Source organism: Gossypium arboreum, chromosome 3 (assembly GCF_025698485.1).
Source record: "Gossypium arboreum isolate Shixiya-1 chromosome 3, ASM2569848v2, whole genome shotgun sequence".
In the NCBI taxonomy this organism is placed as follows: domain Eukaryota; kingdom Viridiplantae; phylum Streptophyta; class Magnoliopsida; order Malvales; family Malvaceae; genus Gossypium; species Gossypium arboreum.
Genome location: NC_069072.1, coordinates 5,036,964 through 5,063,832, shown reverse-complemented (window position 1 = coordinate 5,063,832; position 26,869 = coordinate 5,036,964). Strand labels below are relative to the sequence as shown.

At 33.0% G+C, this 26,869-nt stretch overlaps 3 protein-coding genes across 3 annotated transcripts; all 3 read left to right on the top strand.

Annotated features, from left to right (window-relative positions):
* The first annotated feature begins 1,499 nt into the window (after positions 1 to 1,499).
* On the top strand, positions 1,500 to 4,533 carry LOC108474591 (uncharacterized). The gene is made up of 5 exons (XM_017776563.2): positions 1,500 to 2,253; positions 2,321 to 2,583; positions 3,343 to 3,480; positions 3,779 to 4,018; positions 4,122 to 4,533. The coding sequence occupies exons 1-5, from the start codon at positions 1,653 to 1,655 to the stop codon at positions 4,233 to 4,235; spliced, it is 1,356 nt and encodes a 451-aa protein (XP_017632052.1). The 5' UTR covers positions 1,500 to 1,652; the 3' UTR covers positions 4,236 to 4,533.
* Positions 4,534 to 5,360: 827 nt separating this feature from the next.
* LOC108474836 (uncharacterized) lies at positions 5,361 to 7,843 on the top strand. The gene is made up of 2 exons (XM_017776861.2): positions 5,361 to 5,894; positions 7,465 to 7,843. Exons 1-2 carry the CDS (start codon positions 5,715 to 5,717, stop codon positions 7,636 to 7,638), a joined length of 354 nt encoding a protein of 117 aa, XP_017632350.1. The 5' UTR covers positions 5,361 to 5,714; the 3' UTR covers positions 7,639 to 7,843.
* Positions 7,844 to 17,608: 9,765 nt separating this feature from the next.
* LOC108474665 (uncharacterized) lies at positions 17,609 to 18,597 on the top strand. The gene has a single exon (XM_017776658.2). It carries the CDS (start codon positions 17,759 to 17,761, stop codon positions 18,239 to 18,241), a length of 483 nt encoding a protein of 160 aa, XP_017632147.1. The 5' UTR covers positions 17,609 to 17,758; the 3' UTR covers positions 18,242 to 18,597.
* The last annotated feature ends 8,272 nt before the right edge of the window (positions 18,598 to 26,869 follow it).

The window sequence follows — 26,869 nt, the reverse complement described above, 5'->3', positions numbered from 1 at the left end:
TATAATTTAATTCTTTTATTTTTAATTTCAAATTTTAATCCTTTTATTTTTTGTTTAATAATTAAAGTTTGATTAATAATAGGATTCAAGGACTTACATTAAATTAAATTGAGATAAATCCCAAAATTATACATGAACTATAGTTTAATGTGTAATCGTATATATGAATTTTGATTTTGTGTAATTTAATACATGAAAATTTGATTTGATCTAATTATTGTAAATTATTAACACAATTATTGATATAATATCATTTTATGTTTATATATTGCATGCATAAATAATTATATTTATCCAATATAAAAATAAATTGATGTATTTATTTCTTTAAATGTGTGTGATTAAATTAAAATTAAATTTCAAGTATATATTTGAACCATAATTAGAGTTTGACGTGTATAATTGCACCAAATTAAAGTTCATCTATACAATTATACATTAAATCAAAGTTCATGTGTAATTTTAAATTTATTCCAATTAAATTATATAAAATTTTAAAATAAAATACAAACTATTCAGTTGACTAATGTTATGTAAAAAGTTAATAAGAAAATAAAAATGTTGTACATGAAAGTATAAGATTCTTAATATGAATGATACCTTACCTCCCACTATTCACCCATTAGTGATCAAATCAGTTAAATTATTGATTCACTAATTTAATTGATTTATTTAATTTAATTAAATAAATTATTAAAATTCATCAAAAGTAAAAAAAAAAAAAATCTAATTTTATTAGTTGTTTACCTTGTTTAATAAGTTCGTACTAATTCTCATGACAATTGATCTAATGTCTCTCTTTGGATCGACACTCCACTCGATTTCCTATCTAACTGGTTAAGTCTAATTCAAACTATAGTATTCACCTTACAACCCATGTTATGGGTTCGAGTTTAAAGGATTGTTTGGTTAGATGCTAGCATAATTACACCTTTTGATAAAAAGTAGTGTAGTTGGAATCAAATCGGATAGTCACTAAAAATAATTGGATTAAGAATCAACAAGTATTGAACCGACCTTTAAATAAATTATTCGAAACAAGTAAAAATTTAAAATCGAAAAAATCAACAGTTAAACTGATTTATTATTATTTTAATAATTCCAAACAAGTTGAATTGAGAACAAAATAAAAATAAAAATTGGGGAAAATCCACAACTCAGCTGATTTATAATTTCTTATTAATTTTGGTGAATCTTTTCATTATCATAAGATTGATGATTAAATCAATTAAATTGAAAATGGTGATTTAATGAGTTTTATAATCAATAGAATTTTTTTAGTATAATCATAAATATTTTTATCTATTTTAAAGATGTATTTCTAAATTCTAATTTAAATTGAATTTGAATGGAAAGTGAAATATTATACAGCAGGTTTAATTTATTTTATCTCATACTATAATCTAATTATAGTATCTAATCACTCTATGAACCTGATTTTACGCTAAAACCCTAAACCAGTTAGTTTTATTTTCATTTTGTTGTTGTTCCACCGGTCTAATTTTTTAATGTCAACGTTCTCAACAGTAAAAAACATAACGTAACTGTTTGTGACTGTTAATAATGTTCTGTTTCCACTTTCCAGTCATTTCAGCGTTAACGTTAAACTCAGGCCCGCTACTCCAAGTCAAAGCCGACCGGGAACTCAATCAATGGAGAAACCTTACACTTTCAATCTTCTTCATCTACTCTTCCTCTATTTACTGCTTCCATTTCTCTCAAATTCGATACCACCACCAGCCCAAACCGACCACTCCGAAATCATATCAAGGTTCCAACGATACCTCCAAATCAACACTTCCCAACCATCCCCAGACTACCAAAAATCTACCCATTTCATCCTATCCCAAGCCGATTCCCTCTCTTTACAATCCCAAGTCATCGAATTCGTTCAAGGCAAGCCAATTGTGCTCCTTCAATGGCCAGGCTCCGACCCTTCCTTGCCTTCCATCCTCCTTAACTCTCACACTGACGTCGTCCCTTCTGAGTATTCGAAGTGGGTTCATCCTCCTTTTGGAGCTCACATCGACGAACAAGGAAATATCTTTGCTAGAGGCTCTCAGGATATGAAGTGCGTTGGCATGCAGTACCTGGAAGCTATTCGTAGGTTGAGGTCTTCTGGGTTTTGCCCAAAACGATCTCTTTACCTGTCGTTTGTTCCTGATGAGGAGATTGATAGCCGTGATGGTGCTGAGATGCTTGCTTCCTCTGATGTCTTCAAGAATATGAATGTCGATATAGTGCTTGATGAAGGTAACAATATTTTAAGTCATTTAAATTTGTTTATAATTGTTGGATAATATTGTGTTTTGAGGAACAGGGTTGGCTTCTCCCAATGAGAACTACAGGGTATTCTATGGGGAGAGGGCTCCATGGTGGTTGGTTATAAAGTCAAATGGAGCTCCTGGACATGGGGCGAAGCTTTATGAGAATAGTGCCATGGAGAACCTTTTCAAGAGCATTGAGAGTATTAGGAGGTTCAGGGCTTCTCAGTTCGATTTGGTGAAGGCAGGTTTGAAGGCTGAAGGGGAAGTCATCTCGGTTAATATGGCCTTTTTGAAGGCTGGCACGCCTTCCCCAACAGTAATTCTCTTGGTTTAACTCACTTCAGTTTGTATTTTACATGTACTGGTATTACTGCTTTGATTACGTCTTTCAATCTGATATTTGCTGTACAGTTCCCTAGCTAAAGTTGTTTTCTGGTTCTAGTTTAGTTCCTGATTTTAATCATAAAAATCACTGAAGAATTTGCCTGTATTGCATCTCTCAAAGGATTGTTTAATTGTCTCATGTAGAAGGTGGCTTCACTGGCTTTTTCGAGCTGGATTGGTGCATTGATACCTTTCATCAATTGCCAAGATTAGTAATGAGCTTTCATTTTTATTGAAACACTCGTGTCAATGCATATTTGGACATTAGGAAAAAAAATTAAACATACCCGGATTAGATACATATCTGGGTCTGAAACTTACAGCTGAGTCGTAAGACAAGGCAAGTTATGCAGACTCTGCAAAGCCTAAAGACGAGGCATCCTACTAGGCTTGGATGGAATATTGAGGCTGTTTTCATGAGTTTTATTGGAGCATAAGTAACTTCTAACATTTGGAAAATTAATTTGCTTTTTAGAAATTAGATGTGTTATCTGTCAGTTTGCAAAGCTCTAGGCCTGTAGCATAATTGCATTGTTTCATATGGCAAATAATGACGAGTATACTGTCTGCTTTTTATAGCTTTGTTGGTATGTCGCAGTCCACACACGTATTCTTTTCATTAATATAAACTATTAGTGATATCTTGATTTCAGCCTCTAAGTTGCAGATCTTCTTCTTGTTTGCCTGCCAGGGTTTCGTCATGAATTTGCAGCCCTCAGAAGCAGAGGCTGGTTTTGATATTCGAATACCACCGATTGGTGATTTAGAGTCGCTGGAGAAACAGATAGCTGAGGAATGGGCACCTGCTTCGCGGAACATGACATTTGAGGTAGAGACATTGAAACATTTCTCACTTTGAAAGCAAATTGGATATTTGGTAATACTATAAAAGAATGGTTAATATTTTTAGTAAACTATTACTGTCACATTTCATAGAAACTTCAATATATATCAGCTTGAGATCTCATGAATCACAAAGATAACTAAATGAAGAAAATAAAGGGGTTGGAAAGCTATCCATTTCTAGGAGTTTCGCATAGTAGTTTGCCATTTGCATGCCACAAATTCTATCTCATAAACCTAAGCGGTCTTTTGTTGCTTTTTGAACCGGTTATCTGTTTTGGCAGTTTAAGGCAAAGGGTATACTGCATGATGACCTGGGAAGGCCCCTTGTGACTGCAACCGACAGTTCTAATCCATGGTGGACTCTGTTGGAAGAAGCTATCAAGAAAGCTAATGGAAAAATAGGAAAGCCTGAGATATTTCCTGCCTCTACAGATGCTCAAAATTTTCGGAAACTAGGCCTGCCGGCTATCGGCTTCTCACCTATGGCTAACACTCCTATTTTGCTTCATGACCATAATGAGGTATATCTTGTATGATTACCCTCATATGTCAATAGCAAATTAGGCTGCTAGCAACTATCTGGCATGTGATTTGACTGTTTTCTTTTCTACCTTATTATTGCAGTTCCTAAACCAAGCCGAATACTTGAGAGGAATCGAGGTATATGAGTCTATAATCAAAGCTTACACATCATACATCCCGCCTGGAGGACATGGAGATTCACGAGATGAGTTGTAAGGTACCAGCAATGTACATCTTCATACTTAAAGGTATATCCTCAATGATGTATCGATGATGAGGGAAACAGTTTTACCACTTATCTATGCTAAAGAGAACATGGTTCATCATGCAACTTCCTGGATAATGTGGTATTTGAACATGCCTGATGTGTCATGTCTTCTTCTTGTCATGGCATTTCATTTTGCCAGTTTACTTTGTGGTTGAACAATAGCGTCTGATGTTTTGATAACCATCATCATGTTCTGAAGAATGCTTACATGTTTGAAGCTTTAATGACTATATTCAAGATCAACAATCTTATTCTTTATATTTCAATTTGACATAATTTAATCTCTTTATTTTTGTTACCTCAATATTTAATCCAAATAATTAATACTGTTAGTTATTCCAGTTAAAATGTTGAATCCAACTCATCAAACTAATATCAAATTTTTTTAGGGTTAATATACTATTTAGTACCTATATTTGCCTAGAATGTTTAGTTTGGTACTTGAGTTTTTATTTTCCCCAATTTGGTACCTAATTTTGGTTTCAATACAGTTTGGTATTTGAGTTTTTTCAAATTGATACTTGGGTTTTTCTTTGTTCCATACAAATACCTCCTAAGTTTGACTTTAATGCTTAATTTGATACTTGAGTTTTTTTTTTGTTTCAATTAAGTACCTATATTTTTTTACTAGAGCACAATGTCAAATATTTATTGGACCGCATGATGTTGCTTAGTTTGTGTACCGAATTGAACATTGAAATCAAACTTAGGTACCAAATTGTGACAAAAAAAATCAGGTATCAAATTGAATATTGAAGTAAAATATAGATACCAAATGGTATATTAATAATTATTTTTAGTGGAGAGGGTGTTTTTAAGAAAAATACATATAATTATTTAATCAGGCTGACTAATAACATTATAAAAATAAAAAAAATCAAATTATACAAAATAAAATAAAAACAATCTCAAATTTGAGAATAATAAACGGACCAAAACCATAAATTACCCCATTTTCCATATTTCTGGCAGCACGACGAGAAGCGACAAGGACGAAAGCAGCGTTTCCGAAGGAATCAATGGTGGGCTGGGATGAAATGAGGCCCCAACGTGGGCCTTCTAGTCCACAAACAAAACAAAAGGTTATGAATTGGTTGCTTCCTTGTTCACGCATTTTATTTCCATTTTTTTTCTCCAAAAAAGAAATTTTCTTTTTCGGCGATTAGCCGATTATCATCATTACTTTGCCTTGATACGGTGAAATACCTTGCTTTCTCTGGGTTGTTTTTATTAGGTCTCTTCTCTCGTTTTCATTATTATTTACAAAGAAAAAACGGAAAGCATCCGTTTGAAAATAACGGGTTCAAAGGCCTCTCATTCGATGTTCGATCCACTCTACTGAAAGAGTTTGGCAGTGGCTAACAGTTCTCTGGTTCACTACAAAAAGAAAAAAAGGGTCGAGCGGTAGCTTAATAGAAAAGACAAAGATGTCGCTGAGAATAAAAGCAGTGGTCGATAAGTTCGTGGAGGAGCTGAAAGAGGCCTTGGAGGCCGACATGCATGACAGAGAAATGAAGGAAAGAGAGATGCAAAGTTACATCGAGGAACGCGAGCGCGAAGTCGCCGAGCGTGAAGCTGCCTGGAAGGCCGAGCTTTCTCGCCGTGAGGTCTGCTTTTATCCCTTCTCTTTCGCAATTAAAGAAAAATGGGAAATTTTTAGTTGATTCTTTGTCGTTAATTGGTATAAAAACAGTTTCTTGATTACACTGCGTTACGACTGTTTTTAAACTCTTTTTTTTCCCCAGTTAATGGAAAGTGAGGTTGATAAGCATAGAGATTGAAGACTATGTTTTTATTTATCTTGAATTGGGGGTTCTTAAAAATGGGTGTTTGTTGTTTTTATTTGTTAATTCTTAATGAGTGGCTAATTTGCTTAAATTCTTGCCTTTATGCTGGTAAATTTCTGGTATCTTTTGATAATGATGAACATTTAGTTTTCATGGTTTGTAGAAACAGGTTCTTCAATTTCTGTTGAGAATACATTTGCTCTTAAATTGTCGCAATGATGATGAGAACTACATATGAGCATTTAGGACATAATTTTTCTTTCCATAAGTGTGCTTGGTAGGAGAGACGGAAAAATGGAAAGAAAATTACCTTTTTCTTTTCATGCATTGCTCGGTAGAGGTGCAAAAATGGAAGGAAAGAAAATAAAACATTTGAAAAATGCATAATTTTGAACTCACATGCACATCTTTCTCATTTTCTCTCCTCACTATTCCAATTTGGAAGGATTGATTTTTATGCGTTAGGTTGTTAAATGATTTGCTCTCCTATTTTCTTCCCCCTTACTTTTCTTCCTTACCTTACACACTCAAAATTCATTTTCTTTCCACTTTTCCTTTCCTTCCTCCCATCCCTCCAGTTTTCCAACCAACCAAGCACACCCTTAACGTCCTTGATTAGGGTGATGCTGTTAGATTGCCATGAACCATTTCCTCCTTTGCTATGTTTTTACTATTTAGCTTCAACTCTTTATTTGTCTTGAAGTTTCCATGTCCAACACCTTTGGCCAGCGCATATTTGGAGAATGATATGAGATATGACCCATTAAAAACCTTCCAAATACATTGAAAAGCTTCAAAATTTCGAATATAAGACACATTCGTAGCTGATACTCATTCCTAATAAGTGACATAGTTTGTTTATCAAGACATGTTGCTGATTAGCTAAATTGCTCATGAAATTATTGATGTTGGTGTTGTTTCTTCTATGTTTAGTCCTTTTGAGTTTAGTGGTCTCTTCATAGGGTTTGACATGCTTTTATCTTTGTTAATACGTGAATCAAAGTGGGAGCTTGTGTATGAATTGACTTTGATTAGTTCATATCCTTGGCATAGTAAAGAGAATTCCAAATCGAAATGCTTGGTGGTTTGGTTATCTGTAGACCTACAGTCACTACTATAAGGTTGTTTCTGATGTGTTCAGTATGCTGATTGAGTTACAGAGAATTCAAATCCGAACTTGTCAGGGTTCAATTATCTGTAGATGTATAGTCTCTGGTGTAAGGGAATTTCCAATATATTTAGCATGCACATGAATGATTTTAAACTATTCTGATTGAGTTGAGCCTAATTGCAGTATAAAAAGTACATAGTTGCATAAGTGTATACTTTTGTCCTGCGGCAGTTGCTTGACAAATCTTTGTTCTTCGGAACATAATTTTTTATCTTCCAGGCAGAGATTGCCCGACAAGAGGCTAGGCTAAAGATGGAAAAAGAAAACCTCGAAAAAGAGAAAAGCGTCCTGATGGGAACAGCATCGAATCAAGATAACCAAGACGGGGCTCTCGAAATCACTGTAAGTGGCGAGAAATACAGATGCCTGAGGTTCGCAAAGGCAAAAAAATAAAGAAGATGAAGAAGCTTTGATGTCTTTTCCTAGATTTGCTGCAGCAAGTTTGCTTTATTATTATTATTTTTTAGAATCTATTCATTCTATATGCATTGATAAATATACTTGTAGGTTTGCTTCCAGACACACATCCTGTTGACAGTATCTGTATGATTCCATTTCAATGAAGAAAGGCAAAAAAAGAAAGAAAAAAAGAAAACAAGGTTGCCATCTTCTTTTGATGATTCTTATGATTAGTGTCACGGTCTACAAAAACTTACAAAGTATTGTCTGCATTCACCCGTTGGGGGACACAGTTTTTGTTCATTGAAAGACATCTCACAGCTTGAAAAGGTGCGAACACCTTAATTATAACCCTGTTTCTACTTTGGTAACAGACAGGAAGCCAGAACAATTTTTAGACGGCGGGATGAAATTTTAACTTTTTATAGTTTATATCTTTATAATTTGTAAAAGATTAAATCAAATTTTTATAATTTTAGGGGGTTCAAATTGTAATTTTATCTTTATTACTTTAAAATTTTTAAAATAAATTTAAAGGTTTAAATAACAATTTTACATTTTAAGAGGAGCCGAGGCTCGTGTCAGCTTCCCTGGCTTCGCCCCTGTTATCCCCTGGTAACAGAATAATAGTTCATCTACTAAAGTGTAACAAAATATATGTCTAAGTGCCAAAGTGAAAAATAAGAATAGTTCAAGGGTTAAATCTTAAATAAAACGAAAGTTCAAAAAATGGATTTACAGAAAAAATTTAGAATCATGATCTAATTTGGTTTTAAGTTTTTTTTTTCATTTATGTCTATAAAATTATTAAATGTTTCTATAAAAAAATTATTAAATTTAATAAAATTTTTAAAAATAAAAATAGTATGTCTTTTTTTTTGAGTAAAAAGTTGACTTTCGTTTATGAAAGCAAAATTAAAAGCAAGCCGACAGCACACGAAAAGACAGAGCAAACAAAACCAAATCAAAAGACAAAACATGAAGAACGCAACGAAAACAAAAGATCCTTCCGAGCATGAAACTGAAATCAGAGAAAAACCAGCCAAACTCTCATGAACTGGAAGAGTCTTCTAGTGAGTGAGAGCCAGAGGAAAGCATCCTAGAAGCAGAATAAAATTCGGTGAACCTACTTATCTGAAACGAAAATTTCAATAAATTAATCCAGCGGGTCTGCCCACCAACGATCAGCGGCGACAATAGGCTCCACCGATAGCGGCACCTCCTCCACCCAAAACTGATCAAGACTTTGACCAGCACCCATGGCAGCAAGATGGTGAGCAACTCTATTACCCTTTCGAAAGCAATGTTGAACAATAGTATCAGTAAAACAGTTGCTAAGCCTGTATGTTCCTTCTTTAATGAGCACCGCAATCTCTGATCTGTCATCAGGCAAGGAGTTGGCTTTCTTAACCACCGCCAAAGAGTTCCCCTCAACAATAACATGCGTGAACTCTAGATTTGCCGCGAAACAGACTACTTGGAAAAAAGCAAGAGCCTCTGCAACAAAAGTATTAGGTACATTACTATGCATTTGTATACTTGCTCCCAAAACCAAACTCTCTTCATTCCAAACAATAATCCCTGAATAAGATTGCCTAGAGTGAGACAAGAAAGAGGCATCAAAATTTACTTTCACAAAAGGCCCAAGCAGAGGCTACCATCGCACCTCCGGAACCCCCACACAAAGCTGTGAGCCCTCCCCCAGAAAGGATAACTCCCGAAGGTATGACCGGATGAAAGTCACCACATTCGAAACCGATTGAGGAAGTCCTTCACGATAACTTCTATTACGCCCCATCCACAAAGCCCAAATTGTAAAAAGAATTAAATTGATAGAATCTTCAATGAAATTTGCAACGCTTGCCATACTGTCGCAGCAATCGGACACTTCCGTACAACATTTGTCACAGTTTCTAGTTCAACAGAGCATTTGGGACAAAATCTGTTGTTCATTACCTGCCTATTATAAAGATTAGAAAGCTTAGGAACATAATTGTTACAAAATCACCAGCATGTGATTCGAATTTTCGGTGGAATTTAAGCATGCCACAATTTAGCACAAAAACTACTAGTAAGCGAGATGTCATTGTAGACACCATACGAGTGATCTGTGTGAGAAGACCTTAGTAACATATTGTACACATTTCTCACTGTATGGAGCCCAGTAGGAGAGCTCTTCTAGACAAGAATATCGGGGGGCAAACTGGGCCAATGGAATACTCAATATTCTCTCAACTTCATCAACTACAAAAAAGTCACGGATTCTAACCTCATCCCGTTTGTATAAATCTGGTACCATAAGGTCACTCACCCAACTAACCGAAGTAGTAACAGTTGTGTGTTGTACCTTGCAGCCACCAGGTCCTGGAAGCCAACAGTCATTCCAAATGGAAATCGAAGTTCCAATGCACACACGCCAGCCTAGACCTTTTTCAAAAAGACCACGCGTACTCCACAAGCTACGCCAAGTATAAGAAGGGTAAGAACCCAACTGAGCATTTAAAAATTTTGAATTTGAAAAATATTTGCCTTTCAAAATCCTACTCAAAAGAAAATCGGGTATCAATAAAATATGCCAAAACTGCTTAGATAATAGTGCAATATTAAACTTGGATAAATCCCGAAAACTCATACCACCTTACAATTTTGGCTCACATAAAGAAGGCCATAAACACTAATGAATTCCTCTTTTCGTGCTGGAATTTTGCCACCAGAATTTACAAATAATAGATTCCAACTCTTTACATAAAGAAGACGGAAGTAAAAAACATTGCATAGCATAGGTCGGAGCTGACTGTAGAACTGATTATATAAAAACATCCTTACCCCCTTAATGACAAAAAACACATACTCCAATTATCAATATACCTTTTGAGCCGGTTATTGAAATGTTGGAAAACTGCACTTTTTCGCCATCCCACCATAGTTGGAAGATCGAGATATTTCTCCGGGTTAAAAGTAAACTTCACTCCTAAACTAGTACTAATCTGATGGCACACAAACTCATCTACATTCGTACTGAAATAAATCGAAGACTTGTCTAAATTCACTTGTTGTCCCGAATATGCCTTACATTCTCATAAAATGGATCAAATATTATGAGCACCTGAAACAATGGCCTCCCCAAAGGGAATATTATCATCAGCAAATAATATATATGATAAACGAGGACCAGCTCTGCTAATACGTGTGCCACGAATAATACCCTCCCGCTGTGCTAGCTGGAGCAAGGAAGAAAGACCTTCATCACAGATTAGAAAAAGATAAGACTTAAAAAGGGTCTCCCTAACAGAGACCTCGCAAAGGATGGGCGATTTCTCCCAATTGACCATTAAGCACCATCAGATAGGAAACCGTGTTAATACAACTCATAATCAGTGAAACCCAATGCCTACGAAAACCCATACAAAGCATCATAGTTTCCAAAAAGCTCTACTTAACTCATATCCAGCTTGAGAGCAAAGGAGCCCACTTTACCAACGCTACATTTCTTAAAGGAAAACAAAATCTCATAGGCAATAAGAACGTTATTAGAAATAACTCTGCCAAGAACAAATGCACTTTGAACTTTATCAATACAAACATCGAGTACCCGTTGAAATCTATTCACCAAACACTTTGAAGATTATTTTATAGAGAACGTTGCTATGGCTTCATCAATACTGTGATTGGTGGATGAAAATAAGACTTCAAAAAATTGTTTGGTGATCGAAGCCATGGCGTCCATTGAAGAAACAAAAGACCCATCTTGATCCTTCAAACCAATAACAGTATTTACACATTTTCAATGGGAAGCAAATTTATGAAAGAAAGCAGTGTTACAATCCTTTTGTTTCAACCAATTAGCATGAGCTCATTGCTCCCAATAAATTTCCTCCTTATCTGCTTCCATATTCAATGCTAGCTTGACATCAACAATCTCGGCCAGAATATCCTCAGTAGGATTTTCATTATTCAATTCAACCAAGGGAGCCGATGCTATCCGAGCAGTCCGTTTTTCGATCACGATAGATCTAACAGAGTTTTGCCCAAATTTTCCAGTCTATAAGGAACATCCCCCTCACAAGTATTCCAGACACAACGAATATCATCCTCACAAGCCTGTTCATAAACCCATTTCGTCTCAAACTGAAAGGAGCAACGAGCAGACAGACCAAGACATCTAGTTGCAACATCAGAGAAAGTTACAACAATTATCTAAGAAGCCATCCACCCAACTTGAATTAGCAACAACACAATCTAAACGTTCCAGTATGTTTGTCCCTAGGAGACAACCTCTCTCCTACATAAACTACTGACCCACCCAACCCAAGTCATTCAAATCACAATCCGCCAATGTAGTCCGAAACACCTCCATCTGTTTATCACGTTTTAATCGACCCTATTTTTTCTCATAAGAAAACGCAATATCATTAAAGTCTCAATAAACCAACCAGGGCAGAGATTTATCTTCACCAAAATGTCAAAGCAAATCCCGTAATGCAAATTAAGCATTTTTCTCAAGGGCACCATAGAAACCAATGAGGCGCCAATTGTACCCTGCCACTTTGTCCAAAACGTCTACATTTGCAAAGACGAATAGTACAATCCTGTTTCCATTCTAAAGACAACCCGCCACAAGAGCCCATAACAGACATAACAAACTCGAACACAAAGCCACGCTTTCGACGAATTCACTCCATTCGTCGATCACTAATATTTGTTTTAATAAGAAAAACAACTTTAGGGTTATTAGTCTTCAGCGTATGCTGAAGTTGAAGAACAGCCCGAGGATTCCCCAATCCATGGGCGTTCCAGCTTAAGAGAGTCATAGCTGTCGGTTCCCCTGCCATGCAGAATCAGCCGATTCATTATTGTTTATAGCTCGTACCAAATCCAAGTCATTAGAAACGATAGAGACTAAAGAAAGAACTCTTGCCCTTTTATTCCCATCAAACAATTGAAGAGGTCACTCCTCATGCATCAAACCCATTTCGTCCATAGCATCCCAGGGATCCCCCCACATCCTCAATATCCTTCTCCTTCAAATTAGGCGCAACCCCATTAATGTGCAACCCGAGATTCTTACTAATCATGTTCACAATGTTAGAAGTATAAGAGGTTGCCGGAACAACCACCTTAGGACTGGGAGCATCACTCTGTGTCTCTTCAACTTGATTACCTTCACCACGGAGCCACGCACTAATCGACGCTAGTGCTCACCTCAGCAAAGCCTTATGCGAGATATCTCATCCTATTGGTAACTCTTTTGGTCCATACGTAATTCGAATTGGGCAGAAATTTTCCCCATGTCCAAGCATACCACAAATAAAGCAGAACAAAGTCAACCTTTCATATTGAAATAGACAATAACAGAGCAATTTGCTTTTGACACTTCAATGGCAAACAAACATCCAAAGTGACACGCACTCGCAGAAATTGCCTGAGACCAAGGAAAATCGATTTGGGATCATAATCTAGAAACTTGTCTGAAAGTTCCCCGAATTATTTCGCCATATGCTCCAAGAAAAGGCCATTGGGAAGATCATGAATTTGCACACAAAATTCAGCAAAACACAACGGGACCTAGAGCAGGTCTTCCCCCTTCATAAGACCACGGAATACCAGTAAATGATTGTTAAAAGTTCACAAACTACCATTAACCACTCTGACAACATCCACTTCATAAAAAAACCAGAAAGAAACTTCTTGTCTCCAAGATCAGATATGGATATTCCCCCAAGTGGATGTCATAAGTTAGCCATAATATTCTGCATCGCTTCAAAATTAACCACGCTGGCCGTTAAGAAGCAGCCAACTAGACACAAACCAAAATTCGGTACAGGATCATCCCCGTTCGAAGAAATCTGCCACACATTCTCCTCTTCGTTTTGAATAGAAAGCCTCGCTATATCATTTTCCATGAGAAAGACTAAAGAACAGAGAAAACCAGAAGCAACCAGATCAAAACTAGAAAAACCATACGAAACCGGAAGAAAACCAGGGACAAAACCAGAAGAAAAAAAAAAACTAGAGGAAACTACCCAATACACCATGAAAACTACAAAGAAAACATTACATTTAGAATGCGTTGCTTAATATTACACATGTATACTTCAATGAACTCGAATTAGTCATTTATAGGTATCAATAGACTTGAGTAGAATTTGGTGTTTATATTTCAAGCCTAGTATCTTTTTTTTATCAATGTTAGAATATATTTTAAGTAATTAACGTTTTCTTGATTCATATTCTTTTATTAAACTAAAATATTCAATATTTTTTAATTACATTTATTCCAAAATAATAATTTTAATTACATGTTTTATTAAATTAATTGAACGTTTTAGTTAATATATTTTTAAAATAATTTAAAATTTGACTTATTTTTCTTTTATTAAATTATATATGTAAAACAATAAGGATTATTACCATAAATAAAAAATTATTAGTGATTAATACGCTATCAAGAAAATAATTTTAATTCCACGAAGATAATTCAAATCCATGCTTCATAAAAAAAATTAATATATTAATAGATTTATAGCAATACCGAATGTGTGTAAAACAATTACGTAACAAATATATTTATTAAAATTTATATAAAATTAATTGTTATTTTAATTACTATGATAAATTTAATTGTTTCTATGTATGATGATGTTCTAAGTTTAAATCTAATTATTATCAAAATTTTATTAATTTATTATATAAAGTATAAATATTTTCATAAAAATTAACTTAATTTATGTATGAAAGGTATTTTAGTTAGTATAGATAACTTATTTTATTTATATGGAAAATAATTTTTCATGATGAAAAAAATAGCTAATTCGATAATTTTGGTACAAGACCATAAAAAATTGCTTACAAAATGGGGCATGTTGTAGATTATTTACGTAAATAGTATATTTTTTTACAGTAAATTTAAGAGTCATCAATGCGTAAGTGCCGTTAATGTGTTAGGTGACACAAGCCTTAAAAATAACCCATCATTATCCAACCATTCCAAGTAAAAAAATTAATTTTTTAAGTAGTGCCGTTACATTGTAAGGCAACAAAAAAAATATGATGACTTGGTGAAGAAAATACTCTTATTTTGATACCGTCAATATTCTCTATAACAAACTTGTTCACCAGTCAAAAATTTGAATGTTGTAAAGAAATGGTTTTATAAACTTATAGCAACATTTAAGATTTATATCATATTTGATTTTTTTAATTTTAAATTTAAAACTATAATTTATTTATAATTAGTGAATTTAGTTAGTAAGTTTAATAAAATTTACAAATGTAATTTAATTTATTAAATATTATTTCCATTTCAGTAAAATATAATTAACATATTTTTATAAACATTTTATTGAAATAATATTTTAACTAAAATTTATTATTTTTATTCCATTTAGGAATAAAACTAATTTTACTAAAATTTAAGACAAAAGGTTGTTATAGAGAATTAATTTATTTAGTAAAGTGTGTACTTCATACTTTACGGAGGTTGTTATATAGTGTAAAAATAAAACATAAAAATCAATTCTATGACAAACTTGATTGTTCTATTTAAATGTTGTTATAGAGAGAATTGATTGTTTGATACTTTGTAAAAGTAAAGAAATTTTAGTCATTTCCAAACTAAGTTGGTATTTGGTTGATTGGTGACATCAATTCGGTCAATAACTTATATAATATAGATACATCAAACACAACGTGAGATAAAGTTTTATATATATATATAAAAGTAAACAATGAGACTTTGGTTGAAATGATAAAGTTAAAGATTTAAGATGTTTAATGTTAGATTCATATCCCATTGTTTGCATATTTTTCTCTAAGTTTAAATTCTATATGTAAAAAAAGGGTAAAAGTACCATATAAACTCCTCTAGTAGGAGTTAAATTGCATTTAGATTCCTTTAATAAAAATGGGCAAATTGCCTAAGACACATCCCAAACTCAATAAAGAATTCACATGTTTGTTATGAAACATCAGTCTCTCCTGGCTTTTGCAGGTTATCGATCTTACAAGAGTATCACAAGAGCTGGCTTACCTTGGAAATGAAGCAGACCTAGTTATTTTGGAAGGCGTGGTAGGTTTGCGATACTCAGAGACATTAACGAAGTTATGCCCGGTAGCTTTGTGTTTGAGAACATTTCTTCGTTTGCTCCCGTTGTTCATGACTTGAGAATGTGACAAGATCCAAAAATCTTTATCGTGTATTGGTTGAATAGGTCGATGGATCGTTATTCTTTAAGCAGGGTCATGTGGCATATGCTTGGTTAATACCATTTATGATGAACTATTTGCGACTAAGATACTGGTTCTTTTATTTTAACATCGTATTTGATATACGTGTTTGCAGGGTCATGGAATAGAGACTAATCTTTATGCCCAGTTTAAGTGCGACTCGCTCAAGATCGGAATGGCAATAGTTTCCGATGCTATCTGCATAACTTTTTCTTATCACCTTGTACCATTATCCACGGTTTCTCGGAGGACGGCTATACAATGATGTTTCGGGTTGATAAATTCTTGCCTCATGGCTAGGCTGCTATATCTCAAATATCCAACACAACATAGTTTCAGGTCTTACTGTTACAGCCTAGAAAACTTAGGGTTTCCACGTCCAAAACTGGAGTTACAATCGATAATTATATGTGAAAACTAGTAACATGAGTTGTGATCGATGCATGTAAAATAAAATAGTAAATAAATAAAATGAAGAGCTTCCCCGGTCCCCCATTCACCTCAGCATGGTCCCTAGAGTTTGTGGGTAGCAACCTCACATATATTATGAGCACAAAATGTTGTGTTTCCCACATTAATATCCACCCAGTTCCCATTGTCCCTAATTTGTCCATCGCCCTCACCTATGCTTGTTTTTCTAGTTATGAAAATTATACGAAAAATAAATAATTAAAATATGATGCTAAAACAACACTAGGTTATTGTTTTTAAGATGTTTTCATAATTTTTAAATTTGCTTAGACATCAACCGTATAAGAGAGTAATGATTAATATATTTTGTTGACACCTTAATAATGAGATTTTAATAAATATATATAAAGTTTATATGATTGAACTTTTTCATCCATTTTATAAATATTATTTTATAATTAAAATTGTAATTGGACTAGGAAGTTTTGTATCTGCAACGTTTTGGGTAGCATTGTCTCCACTTTTATTACATTGCTTCGAATTATAGTATAATTGCACTTGCTATATATATATAATATATGAATAGACAATTGATCTACCTTGACTAATGATTAATCAAACACCTAATTTCACAACTTAATTTACCACCCCAAAAATAAAGAATAATTTCTCAAACTTAAATGAAAAAAAATTTAAAGAAGTAAAAATAAAACTACCACTGAATATTGAATAAATCATGAATTTCAATTTCGTCCAAGCTCACCACGTCCAAATTATTATATTTTATTTTAAATTTAATTATAAATATATATTAATATTACACATATTTTTTGGTAAAAATTCATGTAATAATTCCAACTAAAATGTTGTAAAAATAAAAATAAAAACAAGTTTCCATTTCCTCTAACTTGGTCCCAACAAAGCAATTTAATCTTATCAATTCTAAAAATAAGTAATTAAAGATAATCAATCAATGCAATTAATGTTTTCATCAATTATACGTAATATAATAATAAATTAAGCCTTTAATACTTACATATTCTATTAATTTGATTCAAATTTTAAAAAATATCTAAAAAATTATAAAAATCTAAAAATTCAAAAAATATAAAATAAAACTTTAGCTTCAAAAATATATAAATAAAGAGACTAAATCTATAAACTTTGAAGGCTTAAATTTATTATTAAATCAATTAAAATCATATAAAATTTATGAAAATATTTAAAATATTTAAAAATTATATTAAAACATTTTATTCGAGTCGGGTTAAAAATCCGGCCCGACCCAGCCATGATGCAGCTGGTATAGCACTCACCAACTTTCACATCTATTTTCCCTTAGAAAAAGAGAATAAAAACAGGCTGTAAGAGAGCTGTGAACGCTACATTTCACCTTTTTATTTTCCTTCCTCTTCCTTTTTCTCTTAGGACCGCCATTGCCAAATCTCTTTAGGGCGTTTCTCATAACAGAGCAACCATGAGCTCCATCATTCAAAGCTTTCAAAAGAACAGCTCCCTCCCCGTCTCCCAAACTGAATCAAAAGACCACTTTCCACCGCCAGCTGGCCCAGGGCGGCTGCGAAGAAGGCTTTCATCTCTGTCTCTAAAACTACAACCCACTTCTTCACCGGCGACGTCATGGACATTCCCCAGATCCAAGTCCTTGTCTTCCATGGGAGAATATGCCGGTAGCTCCATCAGGAAATGGTGGGACTGGGGTTGGTCTTGGGTTCTCTCCAAAAAGCCCTCGTTCGCTAAAGACATTGAAATGAACGAAGAAGAAACCAGGATCCTTGGGTGCCACAACAAAGGCAGTTGGAGGCATGTGTTTTACAAAGTCAGATCTGAGATCAGAAAACTCGTGGGATCTGATAAAGTTGGCCTCCCACAAACTTACAGGTACAATTCTTTAGATTACTCCAAGAATTTCGATGATGGAAAGAATTACACCTATGGTTGATTTTTGGGGAATTTTGAAACCATCAATGGAGCTTTGCTAAAAGAAATCTCTGATCTGGAAAAACCAATAAGCTTCTCTGTTTCAAGATTCAGATCAAACAAAGACGGTAGAATTCTGGGTTCTTTACTTGTGTTTCAGCTTTCATTAATTTGTTTACAATATATATAATGCAAATGTTCATTCGTAAAAAAAAAAAAAAAGGCCTGTGCTTATATTGCTCTGTTATGTAAAGTGGTTTTGCTTGTAGCCATGGCTATTAGCTACAAAAATGGTTGTCATTATAAATTTTTTTGCAGGGTTCAATTGTATAAGTATTGTATTTATTCATGTAATGTAAAATATGGTTTTTTTTTTTATCTCACTATAAATAATAACAATTTATTCACTTAGAAGTGTACTTGTTAATAGAGTTATACCAAAAATATTAGGTCGCTTTCTCCACAAACGTCGGTGAAAATGCATGGACCAGAATTGGCAGCACATGATGAGATGAGCTTTGGATACTAAGCCATGTTCCATGTGATTTTTATATTAACGAAATCAAACCAAAGCTACCACCACAAATTGCACCCAAAATTTTACTATAATCTATAATATCATTTTTTTCGTTACGGTTATTTAAATTTGTCGGCAAAAAAAAAAATCAGCTGTTTTTCCCAAGGTAAGCATTAACTTAGGAAGATTACGAAGTGGGGTTACCACTTTCCTTCACCTTGAACCATGCAGCAAAGTGTCGGTGAGTAAATTCGGCCGCTATATAATAACATAGAGGTCTAGTATTACCGACGAGTTGAACAGTAATATTTTTAGCGACGATTTGTGAAATGGTAACTGATAACCGTCACTAACGGGGTGAAAATTTATTTTAAAGGAAATAATCTTTGTTTTTTTTTTTTCAATATAATCTAAATTTTTAGTGTCATAATGGTAAAAAATCTGCAATGATCTCAAGTTTAGGGTTGAACCCGTAATAATTAAATTTGTATTGATATTTATTGTATTACTCGATACATTTCGTTTTAATAATAAATAAAAACTTTAAATCATACTTTTTTTAATATAAAATTTAACTTCTATTATTTACTATTGTCATATTTCGTTTATACCAACTAGAATAATGTGTATCCATAAATATATAACCAGTGTAATTTATCATATTTATTAATTTGTGAGTTTGAATACAATAGAGTGTGAAGAGGGTTACTATGAAGAAATATTTTGGTGGTAAAGGATATCTCATGTGGTACTACATGTGTCTTCTACTTTCATATTGCCTCATGCCAAGCTTTGCCAACCAACAACAGCTTTTTGTTGGATTCACACAAATAATAATAATAATAATAATAACAACCATCGCAACTTCCTACCTTCTAAAAAGAACTAAAAGTTTTTTAGTAACATAATTTAGTATTATTAAATTTAGAAGGTTATTTTGAGTTTTCGGGTTTAATGAATAAAAATTTAATTGTCACTCGCCCTTTTTCATCTATAGGTAAATAAAAAAACTGAATTTCCAAAAAACTTATCCTATTCTGTTATCAACTAGCTCGACTAGGGGTGAAGTCAGAAAATCTTTTTAGGTGAACCAAAATTAAATTATAATTTTATGATAATAAAATTATAATTTTACCATTTTAATAGCCTATATTTTTAAAAATTTTAAAGGATTACATTAAATTTTTATCATTTTTAAGGATGTTTACTTTTACTAAATTAAAATTTTAAAAAATATTCATTTTAGGGGCCTGGGACCCCTGCCAGCCCTTAGCTATGCTCCTAAATTCGACTCACTCTTATTTATTTGTTAATATATGTGGTACTAGCGTCAAGGAATAGAAATGTTTATTTGTAAGTAATCAAATCAAATCAATGTAAAATGAAAGAAATAAAAGAAATTTTAAAAACCAAAAACAAATTCAAGTCACACCATTGTAGAAATAGAAAGAAAATGCTTTTGATGTAGAAAATAAATTTGGAAAAAAAATAATTTGCATTTCACTAATATTATTAAATCAGTGATAAAAGAAAGTTTTGTCACTAATTTTCAATTCCATCTTTAAACAATTCCTTAGAAATACATCCCATTATTTTGAGATTATTTTAAAAGGATACTACCTCCCATTACAAGTCAACGACTGAAGGAGAGCACTCATCCTTTGATTTTCTTCTGCATTTCCAAGTTTTGCTTCCAATCTGCCTTGGATCTTCCTGCAATGATGTTGCTCCTCTGTTTAAAACTGACCCTCCGCCATAGTTGAATAGCCAAATTGCCACTTTCGTTCCCCTCCATGATTTTTAAAGAGAGAACCCATTCAATTTCGTTTCCCTCATCCACCCCAAGTTCTGTCAGTTTGCTGCTGTCTCTGATAGCATTCAAATGAGGTTTCTCCAATAATAAATCACATCGTTGTAAGACCTTTTGGAAGATGACATCATTTATCGCCACACAATGTGCATGTGAGGATGGTATCAAAGTCTCTCGCCTCCTTTGTATTTATGTTATCAAATTGCAACCGTTGAGGGATTCATTCCAAGATAGCGATCAAGTTGAAAGCTTGAATTTTGATTGAAAGTGGTCCCCTAAACCAAATAGCTCTAGAGACATTAAATTAAGAAAAATGAGCTCCATAAATTAAAATGAAAATTATAAAGAGGGCAAGTAGTCAGAGGCGAAATTAAAAACTTTTTTTGGAAAGTTGTGAAATTACGTTGTATACTTTTACGATAGTAAAAATATAAATTTACTATTTTAATGTCATATATTTTTATAATTTTAAAATGAGTAAATCAATTTACTATCATTTTGGGAGATCAAAGTACAATTTTATCATTACTAATTTAAAATTTTATAAATTATAAAGGGCTAAAAGGAAATTTTTTTATTTTAAGGAGTAGGCCCTGCCAGCCTCCCTCGCTTCACCAAGGCAACCAATTATCTCTTCAATTTTAAAAGTAAAAGACAACATATTATAATTTAATTCCAATATAATAATTTTATGTTATTATAAAAGTAAGTATGTATTATAAACAAAAATAATAGATAAAAGATAGATATGAGAATATGAAGATTTCTATTACATTCTATATTTTTCATCATTTTTACAAGTAGCATAATCCTCATATATATATATATATATATATATATATATAGGAGATTAGACTCTTCATATTCTAATACATAAATAGGAAAGAGGTTATAAGAAGATGAAAGGTTTAAGGAAGATAAAAGGTTCACTGTTAAAGTAGATGAAAGGTGAAAGGTTGAACATCCACTTAATAGTATTCATAACACTCCCTTTTGGATGATCATTGTATAAAGGATATGTCTCATTAAAAACCTTACTAGAAAAAATCCTATGGGGCAAAAACTTAGGGAAGGAAAAAAAGAGTACATAATCCTTTGATACATAGTGTCAAAACGTTTTTTTTTAAGTTGACTTTTTATTTTAAAATGAAAATGGAAGTCGTCACCAATCCTTTTTATGAGGTGTGATCGGATCGTCTAGTAATTTGATCGTTTTAATAAAATATTTGATTTACTAAAACAATGTTTTTCGATCTACAAAAATCCAAAAAATGAGTTCAGGAGTCGGTTATACACGAGGAAGGATTAACACCCTCGTTACGCCTAAAATTGGTACCTAATTGATTACTTCATGTCTTAATGTCGAGAATTGAAAATTTGAAGGGAGTTTAAAACATGATCCCTTTTTGTATTGAGGCATTATTAAATTAATTTTCGTGAAAAGCGCTTATTTCAAGTTAATCGAAAAGGAAAGATCAGGTCTAGTAAATTAGGACACAATGCCTTAAATCATAGAAATCAAGAATAAACACCACTTGATCGTTACTTGAATCTCATTTTTATATTTTTGAAATGAGTATTCGATTATCTCAATTTTAGAAAGAAACCATATACTATAAGTTAGGAACACGACTCTTCTAATTCCAAAAATAATAAACATTGCCTTAGTTTAAAAATTTTCCTTTTTTATGCGTTGTGCAAAAATTAATGTAACACTTAAAATTATATATACAATTTATTCGGCATCGTATAAAAACCAACAAATATTTTTTAAACGTAATGTATAGTACGATGGTAATTAAATAATGTAAAATAGCTATACGAGTAGAATGTTAACAATATTAATAATTAGATTGCAATAATAAAATAAATAAAGTAACTTAAAATAAAAATGAAAATGGAAAATACACAATTTAAAAAAATCAATAAACATAACATGAAGATATTAAAATAATAAAAATAATAATAAAACAAGAAGAATAACAAAAACATTAAAATGATAACAATAATAATAAAACGCACAATTAAAAAAAGTATGAATAATGTATTTTTAGTGTAAAAGGATGAAGAAATAATAATAAATAAATAAATAAAATAAAATAAAAATTTTGTGGAAAGGTTGAATTAAAATATGCTAAAGATTAAATCAAATCGAATGAAATTAAGAGTCTAAATTGTAATAAATTAATAAATAAATAAGGACTAAATCGAAATTAAAATAAAATTTAAGGAGATAAATTGTAAATAAAAAAAGGCAGAATCAAGGACCAAGACCGAACGCACGAAAAAGAGTAGGGATCAAATGGGAAATTATTCCCAGACCCCTCTAAATGCCCCGTTCCAATGGACCAATTGACCAGAGGACCAAAATTAAAAAACAAATAAATTTAAGTGAATAAATTTAAAAAAGAAAAAAAATGAAAATAGGACTAGATTGAAAAGCCTTTAAAAAAAGGAAGGACCGAAGTCGTAAATAGCCCACTTTACAAAAACACGCGGATTCCAGGGATCTGGGTTGGGCAATCGGGTCCTGCTCCGAAATGACGCCGTTTTGGGGCTTCTGAGCACCAGTCAAAACGACGTCGTTTAATCATCCCTATATAAATCAATTTTTTTAAAAAAATTTCATCCTGCTCAGATTTAAAAAAAAAAAAACCTTAAAGCCTAATATTTTTCTCTCAAAGTCTTCCCATGTTCGGCCTAAGGGGCCACTGTGCTTTACCGACAGTCACCGCCATGGCCACCGGTCATCGGCGATAGCGACCGTCACCTCCGGTGGCCGGAGAGATAAAAAAAAAACCTTCTTTCAATCTTTTTTTTTAAAAAAAAAAAACTTTAAAACTTGATTTTTGGTTTAGAAATCAAAAAATAAAAATAATATGCAAAAAAGAAACTCAGTCTCGCCGCCTTTTTAAACCCTCATCAGAACCCAAATGGGTTTCGAGGTACCCAGATTCCGGCAGTGGTCTCCATCGGCGATGGGAGACGAACCGACGGGTAAGGTTTTACAATTTTTATTTATTCGTTTCAAAAAGAAAAAAAAGAATAAATCACTTGAGGAGTTTTTTTTTTGTATTCTTGTTTTTTGATTGCTTTTTTTTATTTCGATTTTTCAAAAAAAAAAGAGCGATTACAATCTATTTTTTAGGCTTTTTATAGTTGTTTTACAATGTTATTTTTTTTATTTTTTCTATTGTTATTGCTTCCATTGTGTGTTTGCTATTCTTGTGTTTTGCTTTTTCTTTGCAAGAATGGCAGAGGATGGCGGTGGCGGTGGCGGAGGAGTAGCGGTGGTAGACCTCGGGGCACGAGCACGTTGACAAGGGGGTGCGACACGAAGGGGCTAGGGTTTTGTTTTAGTTTTCTAAAAAAACTTAATGTTGTGGGCCTTAGAGTTTGTGTTAGCAAGCCTGTAATTTTGTAATTGGACTTTTAGTATTTTGGATTTTTTATTATTAGGCCCGAGCAAAATTGGACTCCTACACATAGTATATTACAACCAAAAACATTTGGGGCGAATTTACTCCCCTTCATGTAAACATCACCTAAGATCTTTGAGACAACGCAATCCAATATTAAAAATTAACTTCTTAAATGTAGCAGTAGAGAACACCTTAGGCTCTGTTTGTTTGGCATGAAATCATTTTCCGGAAAAGCTTTTCAGCCTTTTCTAGTGTTTATTTGGCTGAAAAGAATTTCTAACGTAAAATGAATTACAAAACACGAGAAATGAGGCCTTTAATTTGGGAAAATGTATTACCGTTTTTATTTCGGTAAGACATTTTCAGGAAAAGAAGCCAAGAACTCTGAATACCTGATCTTCCCTTTCCTTTCCCCTTCCCCTTCCCCTTCCCCTTCCCCTTCCCCCATCCTTGATACCCGATCTTCTGCTTGCCGTCAGCCAACAATGATTCTCAACACTAGACGTCGACGTTCATATTTGATTTTCCTCATCTTCCCCTTTTGTTGTCAAAATGGTTACTACACCACCAATCGACATATATATTTGGAGTCACCCTCCCCATCTGCATCCATCTTTTCCATTTCATTGAAAATTAAACCCTAGAATTTTGATTTGAATTGTTCCGAGACAGCCAAGTTGATAATCTTAACTCGTTTTAATCTTCTTCTTCTTTTGTTCTTTTTAACTTGTTTAGATTTGTTTCACTTCGAAAGGCTTACTTAATCTATTTTAATTCTTCTTTGATTCTTTTTGTTGTTTTAATTTGCTGTAAATTTGATTCGAAATTCAATCTGTATTCCTTTTGTTTCAGTGTTTGTGTGGTTGTTATTATAGATTATAGATTTGAGAAAAACCTTTTTGTTGTGGTTTGTACTACCTGATACAAGTTTAGATGAAGAAATTTCAGTTTAGGTCTTTTACTAATTGCAATGTTTTGAAATTAGAATTGCTAGTTGCTTAAGACTTTGCATTTCTGTGAGAAGCAATGTTCAATGCTTGACTATCTCGTGGATGTTAATAACGGAAATTTATGGTTCTATAATTTGTAAAATGAGAGGCTTCTGTTATTGTGTGCTTTAAGAGGGCAAATTGATGGTTTACATCCTGTGTTGTGATGGAGGCAGTCGGGTCATGCCTTACAAGCAAGTATTCCTAAGGACTACCTGGTAAAAGGTATATATTATGTATAATTAACCAAAGTGAAAAGAGACTTAATTCTATTTTTGGTTTTGATTTAGCAGCCAATTATCTTTTGTTTATTGCATGTATATGATGGCAATGAGTACATTGATGAACTTGAAATACTTTACTAGAAGAGGGCTTTGGCAGCATTTCTTTTGGATGAAAAGTGTAGACACTCAATTTTGCCCGAGCCCAGAGATAAGTCCAAAAACAAAAATAATAAACTCAAAAAAAAATGAAGTCTAAGTTCAGTCCAGAATTACAAATATAATTTGGCCCGATCAGAATGGCCTATTACTTGAAAAGATTTAAGGTCCATCTATAAGCTTGACTCATATGGAAATATAATCTTCAATGATATGCAATCTTAGATATGATACAATCTTAGATATGATATGCAATCTTAGAAGATATGATTATATAATCTTAGAGATTTAATTTGTAAGTACCTTTTAATCTTAACCGTTGATGTAATTGATCTGTACCGTTGGATTTGAGGAGGTTCAACTATAAATAGAGGCCTCTCCCTTCATTATAAACACACTGGAGTTTTGGGAAACAATAAAATTTTTTTAGAGCTTTCACTCAAATTTCTCTCCCTCTTACGTTCTTATTTTCTTTGGTTTGTTCTTATTTTATTCTTTGTTCATCTTCATTTTTCAACCCTTTTTATTTTGATTTAATCCATGTTTTCCTGTTTTTTTATATATTTTAATTTTTAATAATTTTAGTATCATATCAAACTCTTTCATTTTTAATAATTTTTTAGATTACTCTTAGCAATTTATTTTTAAAATTTTACTCAAATCATTATTTAAAAAAATATATATTTCATTTAATTGTCATATTTTATCCAAAAGTTTTTCTAAAATGAGGCAATGTTTTTCGTATTTAGGAATTCAGGAAATAGTGCCCTAACATGCGGGGTTGCGATTTCCCGTTTGTCTAAATGCCTAAAGTATCCTTCTAAATAGATTTTGTAAATCACGAGATGATTTCAGTTACGAGAGTTTAAGAATATCGTGTCCTATCATACTGGATGTGATGTTTGTATTCTTTTGGAGCTAAGGAATCTCGATTTTTCAACTTAAATAATTTCGGTTTTAAAAAGGGATCCTATTTTTAAATCCTTTCAAATTTTTGACATTAAGACAGAAGACTATTCAATTTGGTACCAATTTTGGGCGTTGCGAGGGTGCTAATCCTTCCTCGTACATAACAGACTCCCGAACCTGTTTTCTTAATTTTCGTAGACCAAAACGTTTTATAAGGTGATCCAATCACACCTAAAAATGTTGGTGGCGACTCCCGTTTTCGTTTTTCAAAAGTCGATCCCCATTTTTCAAACATCCCTTTTAAAAAATGGTTTCAACAACTTGGCGACTCCACTAGGGACCTAAAAGAGTCAAGCCAAGAAATTGAGTATTTTCTGTCTTAATGTCAGAAGTTTTTTAAATTTAAAATTGGATCCTTTTTACATGTGTTTGCTGCATATGTTTGTTACCTTATTGCTGTACATTGCATTTGCATGACCGTTGTGGTCACACCCTTAAGTGGGAGTAAGAAGCTACGCTTTCGTAAGGTTTTCATCTTCGTATGAGCTAGTGGATTGCTTCCGGGATACTGTACCTATGTTTTCGTGAGATTTTCATCTCCGTATGACCATAGGGAAATGTGT

Excerpts from the sequence above, each read along its gene's own strand:
- LOC108474591 (XM_017776563.2), top strand. The coding sequence starts at position 1,653 with ATGGAGAAACCTTACACTTTCAATCTTCTTCATCTACTCTTCCTCTAT. Across the intron at positions 2,254-2,320 it reads CGATATAGTGCTTGATGAAG|GGTTGGCTTCTCCCAATGAG; the intron begins GTAACAATATTT and ends TTTGAGGAACAG. Across the intron at positions 3,481-3,778 it reads CGCGGAACATGACATTTGAG|TTTAAGGCAAAGGGTATACT; the intron begins GTAGAGACATTG and ends CTGTTTTGGCAG.
- LOC108474836 (XM_017776861.2), top strand. The coding sequence starts at position 5,715 with ATGTCGCTGAGAATAAAAGCAGTGGTCGATAAGTTCGTGGAGGAGCTG. Across the intron at positions 5,895-7,464 it reads CCGAGCTTTCTCGCCGTGAG|GCAGAGATTGCCCGACAAGA; the intron begins GTCTGCTTTTAT and ends TTTATCTTCCAG.
- LOC108474665 (XM_017776658.2), top strand. The coding sequence starts at position 17,759 with ATGAGCTCCATCATTCAAAGCTTTCAAAAGAACAGCTCCCTCCCCGTC.